The 11,799-nt window shown below is 36.0% G+C and overlaps 1 protein-coding gene across 6 annotated transcripts in view; it reads right to left on the minus strand.

The window, feature by feature from the left end:
• The window catches only part of LOC110443511 (dual specificity tyrosine-phosphorylation-regulated kinase 4-like), a 143,163-nt gene that overhangs the window by 123,977 nt on the left and 7,387 nt on the right, over positions 1-11,799 (minus strand). For 4 of the 6 annotated variants that reach the window (XM_021487769.1, XM_021487770.1, XM_021487771.1 and 1 more), the window contains exon 2: positions 4,725-4,808. The exons of the other annotated variants lie outside the window; for them this stretch is intronic. In XM_021487769.1, coding sequence (XP_021343444.1) covers positions 4,725-4,808 — 84 coding nt within the window. The remainder of the gene's footprint in view (positions 1-4,724; positions 4,809-11,799) is intronic. 6 annotated transcript variants of the gene reach the window in all.

Raw genomic sequence — 11,799 nt, forward strand, 5'->3', positions numbered from 1 at the left:
GTATGTGGTAAATGTTTTCTCATTCTGAGCTTCAAAACATCCTGGAGGACAACACTTTTCTTTATATAGCATTTATTCCATGTGCCTCATAAAATGTGCTTCAAAACAACTTAAAAATCAGTTAAAATATGAACAACTTTCCAGGAAGAAGGATTAGATATTCAAAGACTGAGCGCCTTAACTATCGTGTTTTGGATTATCTACTGTAAAAAAAGGTGGCTGGATTATGTATCGTTAACAAAGGAAGCTGGATTACCTATTATAAACAAAGGTGGCTAGATGATCTTTCATTAACAAAGGAAGCATGACTATGTATCGTAAACAAATTAAAGGTGGCTGGATGCTCTATTATATTGACTATAGAGGATGGTGACTGGATTATTGACTATAGAGGAAGGTGACTAGATTATTGACTATAGAAGAAGGTGACTGGACTATTGACTATAGAGGATGGTGACTGGATTATTGACTATAGAGGATGGAGACTGGATTATTGACTATAGAGTAAGGTGACTGGATTATTGACTATAGAGAAAGGTGACTGGATCATTGACCATACAGAGGAAGGTGACTGGATTATTGACTATAACGGATGGAGTCTGGATTATTGACTATAAAGGAAGGAGACTGGTTATTGACTATACAGGAAGGAGGCTGGATTATTGACTATAAAGGAAGGAAGGTGGATTATTGACTATAAAGGAAGGACACTGGATTATTGACTACAAAGGAAGGAGACTGGATTATTGACTATAAAGGAAGGAGACTGGATTATTGTCTATAAAGGAAGGAGACTGGAGTAATGACTATAAAGGAAGGAGACTGGATTATTGTCTATAAAGGAAGGTAACTGGATTATTGACTATAAAGGAAGGTGACTGGGTTATTGACTATAAAGAAGGAGACTGGATTATTGACTATAAAGGAAGGTGACTGGGTTATTGACTATAAAGAAGGAGACTAAATTATTGACTATAAAGGAACTTTATTTTTTAATACAGTTGTGCCTCATTGACCAAGCCACCTCTCAAGTGATTGTAACACTGACCTGTGTTTTAGGGGCCAGAGTGGCCCTTTTTATAATATGATGTCTTTCTAATCAGGGCTCTACTGTATACATTTATTGTTTGAAATTAACAAAATTAGTTGAATCTTTCTGTACCATGTAACCATGTATATAATCTGAGGAAATTCACCTATGAGCCAATCTTAAAAGGACCACTCTTTTACCTTTCATTCTAAATTATTTATTGTATTAAATATATATTTTTTAATTTTTCCTTTTCATTATTATTTTTATGGGACTATATACAATTTCAAGTTTGTTACCATGGATTTATTCAGTATTTCTCAGCCACAAAATAGCCAATCAGCTACAAAATACTTTGTTCAATTAACTTGAAAATGGAGAAGTTAATATATTAATATACTATCCTGATGTACATGATTTGTACTCGAATATTTGGTTAATAAACCCCAGCCAATGAGGAAAGGAGAAGCCGAAATCTCGTCTTCTCACACAATAAAGAAGGAAGTACCCCAATTTTTTACAAGTATTTACCAGATAACAGGAAAAATAAGTTCCTTGAAATTTATGTTCACTGTGTGTTAGATATTCAGAAGTGAGTAATCTTAGTCGATCTTACTTGCCCAGTACTGTATAGTGCTTTAAATTTGCGGCGTCAATTACGCATTTTTGTTTACGGAACATATTTACGGGGGTTAATTTTCACTGTACACCCGCTTCCAATATTTTGTGGATCACAATATTATGCATCAACAAATTCAAGTATATGGAAAATAAAACCCTGCTAAATATAACCACTATACAGTAATCCGTCTTTGCTTATTCAGAGTTATCTTCTCTTGTGAGCAGGTTTTGATTGTTACGCCATTGGTGTGTGTCGTTGTTTTTCTCAAAAATTGATGACGTTACTCTCAAAAACAAAAGACGTAACAATCAATACCTGCTCACAAGAGAAGATAACTCTGCAATACGCAAAGACGGAATATCAGATCACAGGTGGCGACGAGAATACACAAAATTATGTTGATTATACAAGACAGTAGCACATATACTACGGTATATGTATACATGTACATGTATATAGTAACGAAAGAGTTAAGTTATTTTATTTTATTATATCACTATCAGTAACATTATGCAATTATTAGTAGATACTAATGTAAAGTACCTCATCTTCTTCAAGTACATTTGTCTACAACAAAGAAACATATATATACAGAAATAGTATATAGAAAATTGTAATATACAGATCTCACTGAAAATCAGTTTTCTGACACTTTCAATTATCCTTGAGGCTTCAGTCATCTTTAAAATTAATAACTTCAGTTTTTAATATTTGTAGTAGTAGTATTTTCAAATGACTCTCTAGCTTGTGAATTTAGAAGCTCTCATTGTATATACCTATGTAATTACCTTAAATATATTAAGTCAAATTTCCATAAATCAAACTTCAAAGATTCAAACCTCTTGATGTGTCGAACTTTTGACAAAGTCCAAAGTTTTTTCCCTAAATAACACTGCTTAAATTTTATTACTGAATTAAACTTTTATGAGTCAAATTTGTAGCTGAAAATTGAAAATTACAACTAATAAATCGAAGTGAAAAAATTACTTATACATTAACACGAGCACAGGCTTTGGAAATTTAATTCACAAACAGTGTTGGATTCAATAAAATTCCTTATACACAAACTAGGGGGAATGAATAATCATGCTGTTCTAATTGCTGTAAATTCATTATTTATAGATTTTAGTTAGATTTCTAAGTCTGAGTTGCGTCATTTAAGAATCATTCGGTCCTAATTTATGTACAGGATCTCAATGATGTTTGATGTTCAAAATTCTTGAGTCGAAGTCGTGATGTTGCAATTTTTTCTCCTAATGGTCCCACAAAGTTCGAAACACCAAAGTTTGACTGTATTTGCATATATATATTGGTGTAAGGGTCACAGCATAACATTACATAACTAACAGTATGTGTATCATTTAAATATTTTGTTGTCATTTATAAGCAGCGACAATAAATTACCATGGTTATCACTTGGTCCCAAACCAGCCTTTGTGTTGTTTATGTGTACAACTGTAAGATCTGCAATGTAATCTATTGCCAGCAATGTATTGGTGGGAGGGAATTAGGTCAATGAAGGCTACTTAAGGTTGCAGCATTAATGTCGTTGTAAATCATATAAATATTTGAACTGCTTTAGGTTTCAACAAAAGCACTCTTATACAGAGGACACAAAATTAGACTTTTCTAATGCATTTTTGCAACAAAATGTATCCAAGTACTGAAATGTTATGAGAACTCCACACACACATACTTTAAAGTTCAAAATATTTGAATTATTTCTTAAATAAATCACATTTCACTTGACTGGTCATTGTTAGTTCCAAGACCAACCTTAGTTGTATCTTAATGTTATCAATGAATTCACAAGGTTATCCATTAACAATAACTAAACACATGTAATTTCAACAAATGATAAATAAAAATAGGAATGAATAGCATGTTAGTCAAACCAAAGGGTACTTATATTGTATTTTCCTCACACATGTCACTTAATTGCAGTGCTGCATGGGAAAGTTATGTTAAAGTCTCAGGCCAAATAAATTTGTATCTTTGTTGTACATGCATAACAACATTGGAATTATAACTGAAATTGTTTTTTTCTTCACAGAGTCACTGAATTAATACACATGCAGTACATTTTACATGGGAAAATTATGTTAAAGTCTCAGGCCAAACAAATTTGTATCTTTGTTGTATAACAGCAGTGGAAAAAATTAAACAAATCAAACCAGCACTCAAACCGCAGATCTCCCAAACTGATGAAGCATTGAACTAGCCATGTCGAGGTCCGCAGAATGAGTTTATCCTTCAAACACTCAATCAAACCCAAGTTTGAAGTCTGAATACATCTATCCTATATCTGTAACAGGACAGGGAAAATGCACAGCTAGACCGGGGTTCAAACTCGGGACCCTCTGAACTTTAGATAAATACTTTACCAATTGAGCTATGTGGTCACTGACGAACAACCCAGTTTAGTTCCACTTCATTCCTCTCTTCTTTTTCTAATTCTTTGCCCCCTAAAGGTACAACTACAGTACTTTCAACCCAGGTGCGGGTATCCCCCTGTCAAATTCTTGAAACAAGGGTTGGTCACAGGCACCAAATTTGATAGAAGCAGAAAAATGCATGTACAGATCAGGGTTTGAACCCGGCACCCGCCGAAGTCTAGACGAATGCTCTACCATTTGAGCTACCTGGTCTCCAACAATCAACCCAGTCCAGTTCCGCTACAGTACATATGTTTGAGTAAGTCAAAAGCCAAACCAAAATGATCTTTTGTTCTTTGTCCTTCACATATTCAATTATACCAAAGTTTAAAGTTTTAATACATTCTTGTTTGTATGAGAAGGTCAAAGGCCAAACCAAAATGATCTTTTGTTGTTTATCCTTCAAAAAATAAATTGCAAAAACATCGAGGATAAAGGTGTTAGGCTTTGTTGAACATTTGTTGTTAATCCTACAAACAGAGTCAATTACACAAGCATTCTGAATAGATATGTTAGTCTAAAGCCAAACAAAGTTATATTTATGTCGTTGTGCCTAACGACAGGAGGGTCAATTATACATGCAATATTGATTTATGAACATGCATGCATTAGTCCTAAAGGCCAAAGCAATTTGTACCTTTGTTGTTCGTCCTTCACACAGAGACGTAGGAAGTTGAGATCCATAGTTGCTTGAACAGCAGCTGGGATAACATACGCCCTGCTGATGTCAAACATTAATACTATTTTTAGACATGAAAACAATATCTGTATACAAAACTTAACAACAGTATCATTTATTCAAAGACCCCAGGTGAAAGAAGAATCTAATTCTACTAATACATTGATCATATTAGTTGGGTGACTAATTAGGTCATATTAATTAATATTTGTAAAACATTTTATGAACTGGAAAAAGATATATATCTATTTCCAGTTCATAATTTTTTTTTACGAATATTAATTAATAAGGTTCTGCTATTTAAATCTGATAATATCATGTATGTTGCTGCAGATTGCATGCCTTCTGTCCATAAATCAAGTCAATCAGGGTTCGGGACCTTGAAATAAAAACATCATTCTAGTTATTTGTATTCCAGTTAATACTAGGTTGTATAAATTAAAACTTTCATCCAAACCTGAGAAATGAATCCAGTAAAATGATGACAAAGACGTTCTTTACATAGAATTGTACAGTGACCTTGACCTTGGATCTATGACCCAGATAATAACATTTTCATGGAAAAAAAATCAAAAACTTAAAGTTGATGAAGAGGCTGACAAAGTCAATGGACCATGATAGTACAGTGCATTTGTGTTCCAAAAAACATATATAATCTTATCAATATCAGAAGAAAATCAAATGAGCAAGTGATGCAATGACAGCGATTTCCTTTTTTTAGTAACAACTAATGTCCTTGACCTATGATCTGTGTCCCTGAAAATGCAAATCTTTGGGCTTTTAGTGTACTGACGTATACTTAATAAAAATGCAAATGGTAAGGTAACAATTCATCCCCCTCCCACTCTCCACCCCCAATTTCATGCAGGGAACAAAAAACATTTGTAACAAAATGATATGCTTTTAGGTTAACAAGCCATTCAGATTGATATATGTCTCACCTGTGCCCCGCTTTGACCATCAATGCACATGTCAAGTTTGGTTGGTCTATTTATTATAGTGTCAGAGAAACTAACTTAAACGCAAAAACTTAATGGTGATGGAGAGGCTGACGAAGTCAATGGACCATGAAAGGTAGGCCGAATTCAGCAGTTGATGCATGGGTTGAGATGTATTACCTAAGATGCATCTATGGTCAAAGTTTGGTTGGTCTAGCACTTATACTTTCAGTGAAACCAACTTAAACGCAAAAACTTATCACCGTATCACCTTAGTCTTGCTTCCACTACTTTGTGGCGGCGTGACAAAAATAAGGTAAAATAAGGAGAAGAAGGAAGCCTTGTTAAAGAATATGATTTAACACAGAACTATAAAATTGTTAACCATTATTGTCCAGGATGATAGGCTTTTCACACACAATCAAGTACAGAACTATAAAATTCATATTAACATTCAGGTTAGGATGAAGGCCTCATCATACATAGTACAGTACTCACAGTACAGACAATCAAATTTATAACCATTATTAAACACACAAAGACCAAATTACTGACTGAAAGAAGCTAACACTACCCCACTAAATAGTGTCTGATATTCCATGACGAGTCAATAAGCGGTCAACTCATCTGACCAGACACTGACTTCTCCATCAATACAATAAGAGGCCCAACGGGGCCTTAATAGCTCACATGGGATTTCATTTTCAATTAAAAACTGTTGATTATTATATTTATCAAAAGAGTACAAGAAATGCAAGCTGCAACAATGATTAAAATTGGGGCAAGCGAGACACAAAGGACATGAGTATATTTGTCTTTTCATGCCCAGCAATTTCATATACCGTCATTGGAATCTAGACTGTTTACATGTTATGGCCCAGGAAAGTTTCAAGGGGTCAGACCAGACCTCGGAGCCAATCCTGGAAGCAAGAGTATATTTATCTCTCTATGCTAAGCAATTGCATTTTTCATAATAGGGTGGAGATTTCAACTGTTTCCATGTAATGACCCAGTGAGTAAGTACCCAGAGGAAAGGTCAGACCCCAGAGCTAATCATAGTAGCATAAGTGTATGAATCATCTGTTCATGCTTAGCAATTGTATATATGGTGATAGGAAGGGCATCCTACCTGTTCTAAGTTAGGGCCCAGGGCGTAGGTACCCATGGTTGGGGCTGAACCCAAGGCCAAACCTAGTAGCATAAATGTGTGCGTTTCTTCATACTTAGCTATTTCATATATACTGTATATGTAAGGTGCAGATACCAACCGTTTCCACAGTACATTGTGTTACCTAAATTTCCTACTTGACTCCCAACCCATCACTCCCCCTGGGGTGGGAACATACCCCAGAGCAAATTCTGGTAGCAAGAATGCATTTGTTTAATGATATCAAACATAAGCATATCGGGATACAAGGTGATGAACTACTCTTTCATAATTAGGCTCAACTTCTCCCACTGAGCCCCTCAGAATATAACTTTGGTTTAAATCCCTTCACTTTTATGGAAGGACAGTACAATTAATGTCATCTGATTAAAAGCTTACATTTATCTAGAAAACCTGACTGATCAGAATAAGCAGTATACTGGTAGTTGAATTACAGGATATATATGCAAGCCAATCATTTTTTATTTCATTACAAGGTTCTTACCATAGATACTTTATATATCAATGCAAACTGTCTATTCCTATTTAGGTTTTACCTGAGCAAACAATCTTTATTACCACAATCCAAATATCAGGGAATTTGTAACATGCGAGGTCATCACAACAGGTAAAATTTTATGTAGTATGGATAACCTAGAAAAGAACTTTTTCATTAAGGATCCCTGTCCAACTTCACTGTGATTTTCTGTATACAGTAAACTCCCCTTAATTTTGTTTTGTATATAACTGTAGACCAGTTGGGACAGGAAGCTGAGTCAGTTAGAGCATGAGAGTAAAAACAACCTGAAGTTCAGGGTTCGAATCCCAGTCTAGACCAGCATAACTTTTTACAATCAGAACACTATTATTGATGATATTTTGCTTATTTCATATAAATATATATTTTTCATAAAAGTCGTGTAAGTGGTGGTTCCCTTTTCAGAAATGATTTATCAAAGTTATTCATACCAGAAAAAACAGTTTCCAATGGATTTGCAGTTTTTGGTAGCAAGACTAAGATCCTTAAGGTAGAGTCTCACACCCTTTTTCTACAGTAAACAGGTGATATGAAAGCATTATAAAGAATATATCAACCAGGTAAAATATTAGCCACATTCTTCTGACTCTGTTTGGGAGAATTTCTGTTTAGCTCATTTAGTAGCGAGTCAGACTGCAGGTAAGCCAGATAATGCCGAGGCATTGGAAAATAGTGACCTCTGTTACATGTATGTTAAGTTTGACAAGTCAAAATTGATCTTTGCCACATTTGTCCCATGCCTGAATGTCACCACAGCAATAATCACAGGCTTCTTGTCAAAATAGATCTGTTGGGTGACACTCCTGGTCACTGCATGGGTACTCAGCACTGAGAAATATTAATTTTCATGTCAAACCAGAGGAAATTTTACCTTGAGATAACAATGATGTTTTCAGGGTTTCTTTGACATTAAATTCATTCAAGTAAATCAAGGGAAATAACTCTTTTAATATAAACGGAAACAATATGGTGGTAACAAAAACACTGAGGCTTATACTTTGGCTGATTGGTATGCAAAGATTTTTATTACAGTTTTATTACAATTTGGTTCTATGCTTTCGAAGAAGTCAGTGTGGACAAAATTATGTCTACAGAAAGACAAACAGATAACTCAACATACCTAACCCCTTACTTTGTTGCAGGAATATTACTAACAAATCGAATGATCATATTTTATTTATAGATACTAAGATAGATATACATTGATATAGAAATCAAAAGAATATTGCTAGAGATGTACAAGTATTAATTTGCACATGAACTTTATAACAATTCATCCAAGATTAAAGCCGTAATTAAAGTCTTCCCTATGACAGGATAAGACGATGTTGATATAAATGTATAGAATGTGTAGGTGACAAATGGGTAGGGGGTCTTCCTGTGTCCAAAACAACCCCCTTATCTGATTATCACCACTTCATACAAACAAGGCTTATCACATCACAACAGAAGGGGGTCTACCTGAGGAAAGACCACGATGGGGAGGGTCTAACAGGATATTAGGAAAGGGGGTCAACAAGGAACATTAAAACTTGAGAGTTTATTTATTTTACAATAATTGTTAAACAATCTCCAACAACTTATACTGATCACTCTAGTTGACCAAGATATTAGCGTGCAAGGGGTCTAAATGTGGGACACACACCCCCCGGATCTTACATCGGGCCGACAAGACAGATTTATATATAATTTGTAATAACTTTTTTCATAGTTGTTGTAAAATCTTGAAATAAAGTAAATATTAGACAGGTATGTGGGAGGAAACCAGAGTACCCGGAGAAAATTAACATGGTCAGGGAGGTGACTCCATACCTTTTCACATCCGATGGGGGAATTAAACCCAGATCATCTTGGTGAAAGGCAAGTGCACTATCCACTGTGTCACCCGACCACACAAGGAGATATAAGACAAGGGACTTATCAGAAATACTTAACATTAAGAGAGAGGTGTTGGGGGAGGGGTCTTTATGGGGACACCAGAGAGGCAGTCTATCAGGTTAGTTGGGGGTTCTATAGGACAGACTAAGGAGATACTGCCAGGAAAAAGAAGGAGAGGGTGATCAATCACTTCTACCAGGTGATGTTATATAGAAGGAGAATGACTCAGATGAGGATCTCCAAGGCAAAGTCAAGAAAGTATGTTGGTAAAGAGACATCTAGGAGAGGCCAGAGAGGTGTCAACTGGGAAAGATCAGAGTGTAATGTGGTTAATAAAATGTATGGAATACCAGCAAGTAAAACAGACGAAAGCATAATACCAGTGTACGTTACAAGAGTGTGGTGTCTACCATGTTAACTCATTCATCCCTTAAATTGCATAATGAACTATTCCTACCTTTGAATTGGAAGTGAGTTAAAAAGCCTTGTCAGAGAGGAGCCTATCAGATGCAGGAGTCATGAGACGTTCAAAATTCATTTCAGTACCGTGATGTTTCTATATCATTCCAGTGTTGAAAGACACATAACCACTAAAATCTTGTGAAACAATGTTTTTTTTATAGCATTCAGTATAAAGAAAAACTGGTTTGGACAGGGGTCAATATTTAAAAATTCCACTAGACTAACCTATAAATAGTAAGTATTTGAAAAGTCACTAGCACTGAGATAAAATCTACTACAGAACTGTGTGTCAGGCCAGTGAAGTTGAACATGCCTGGGGTAGTCATTTTCATTTCATAAAGTCATAAACACAGGAAGGTCATACAAGACCACAAAGTTAAAAATAAAACTTATGAATGGTGTATGATTGTAGTGTAGAAAGAGCATCTATATAAATTGTATTCTCCAATTGTATATCAAGGCAGGTCTCATAAACATTAAAAAAAAATACATCCAGAAAACCATTTGCATTTGGAAGACAAATTGGTTATTTTGATATATAAAGCTATTTAATGATTTTCAATTAATAGCTGTTTTAGCTGGGCATTCATGCATTCTACCAGTACAAGTTCAGGAATGTCCCAGCTACATGATTGATTGTGTTGTATAGTATCTACCCCTCAAGTTGATATCCAATCAGCCATATCTAACAACAAAATAAATCTAAAAGACTTATAAATAAAATCCTTCGCATGACTTATATTTCTAATCAAACTGTATTCTTAAAAATAAATACTGATTAAATGCCAGATAAACCTTTTAACAGTAAATACTAAACAGCCTAAATGTAAATTAAATGTTTATCTATCACATAAATCTTTACCCAGCAGGAGCAAGTTATTCCTACAAAAATATTAACATACTGTCTAAACATGAGGTCCACTGGGCCTGTAAACAACCAGTACAGGAGTGTGATTCCCTCCCACCTACACCCACATAATATATCCTACTGTCTAAACATGAGGTCCACTGGGCCTGTAAACTAACAGGACAGGAGTGTGATTCCCTCCCACCCACACCCACATAATATATCATACTGTCTAAACATGAGGTCCACTGGGCCTGTAAGCTACCAGTACAGGAGTGTGATTCCCTCCCACCAACACCCACTTTATATATCACACTGTCTAAACATGAGGTCCACTGGGCCTGTAAACTATCAGTACAGGAGTGTGATTCCCTCCCACCCACACCCACATAATATATCCTACTGGCTAAACATGAGGTCCACTGGGCCTGTAAACCACCAGTTCAGGAGTGTGATTCCCTCCCACCCACTCCCACATAATATATCCTACTGTCTAAGCATGAGGTCCACTGGGCCTGTAAACTACCAGTACAGGAGTGTGATTCCCTCCCACCAACACCCACTTTATATATCACACTGTCTAAACATGAGGTCCACTGGGCCTGTAAACCACCAGTTCAGGAGTGTGATTCCCTCCCACCCACACCCACATAATATATCCTACTGGCTAAACATGAGGTCCACTGGGCCTGTAAACCACCAGTACAGGAGTGTGATTCCCTCCCACCCACACCCACATAATATATCATACTGTCTAAACATGAGGTCCACTGGGCCTGTATACTACCCGTACAGGAGTGTGATTCCCTCCCACCCACACCCACAGAGCATATCATATATGGATATAAACATGAGGTCTACTGGGGCTGTTAATATAAAACTGTACTGCACAATTAGAGTGAAATCCCCCTTCCAACAATGTATCATATTGTCTTAACCTGAAATCCCCCACCCCTCCAGACTCCATCCAATCCCACCACATCATCATATTGTTTTAACATATCCCACATAATTTGTACACCATGAGATTCCCCCATGTCCCCATCCCACCCCACCCCACAATATATCATATTGTCCTGTCACGAGTTCCTCCACCCCATCTCACAATATATCATATTGTCCTGTCATGAGTTTGTCCGCCCCATCTCACATTATATCATATGGTCTTGTCATGAGTTCCTCCGCCCCATCTCACAATATATCATATTGTCCTGTCATGAGTT

The sequence above is a fragment of the Mizuhopecten yessoensis genome, unplaced genomic scaffold, assembly GCF_002113885.1.
Source record: "Mizuhopecten yessoensis strain PY_sf001 unplaced genomic scaffold, ASM211388v2 scaffold716349, whole genome shotgun sequence".
NCBI classification, from domain to species: Eukaryota; Metazoa; Mollusca; class Bivalvia; order Pectinida; family Pectinidae; genus Mizuhopecten; species Mizuhopecten yessoensis.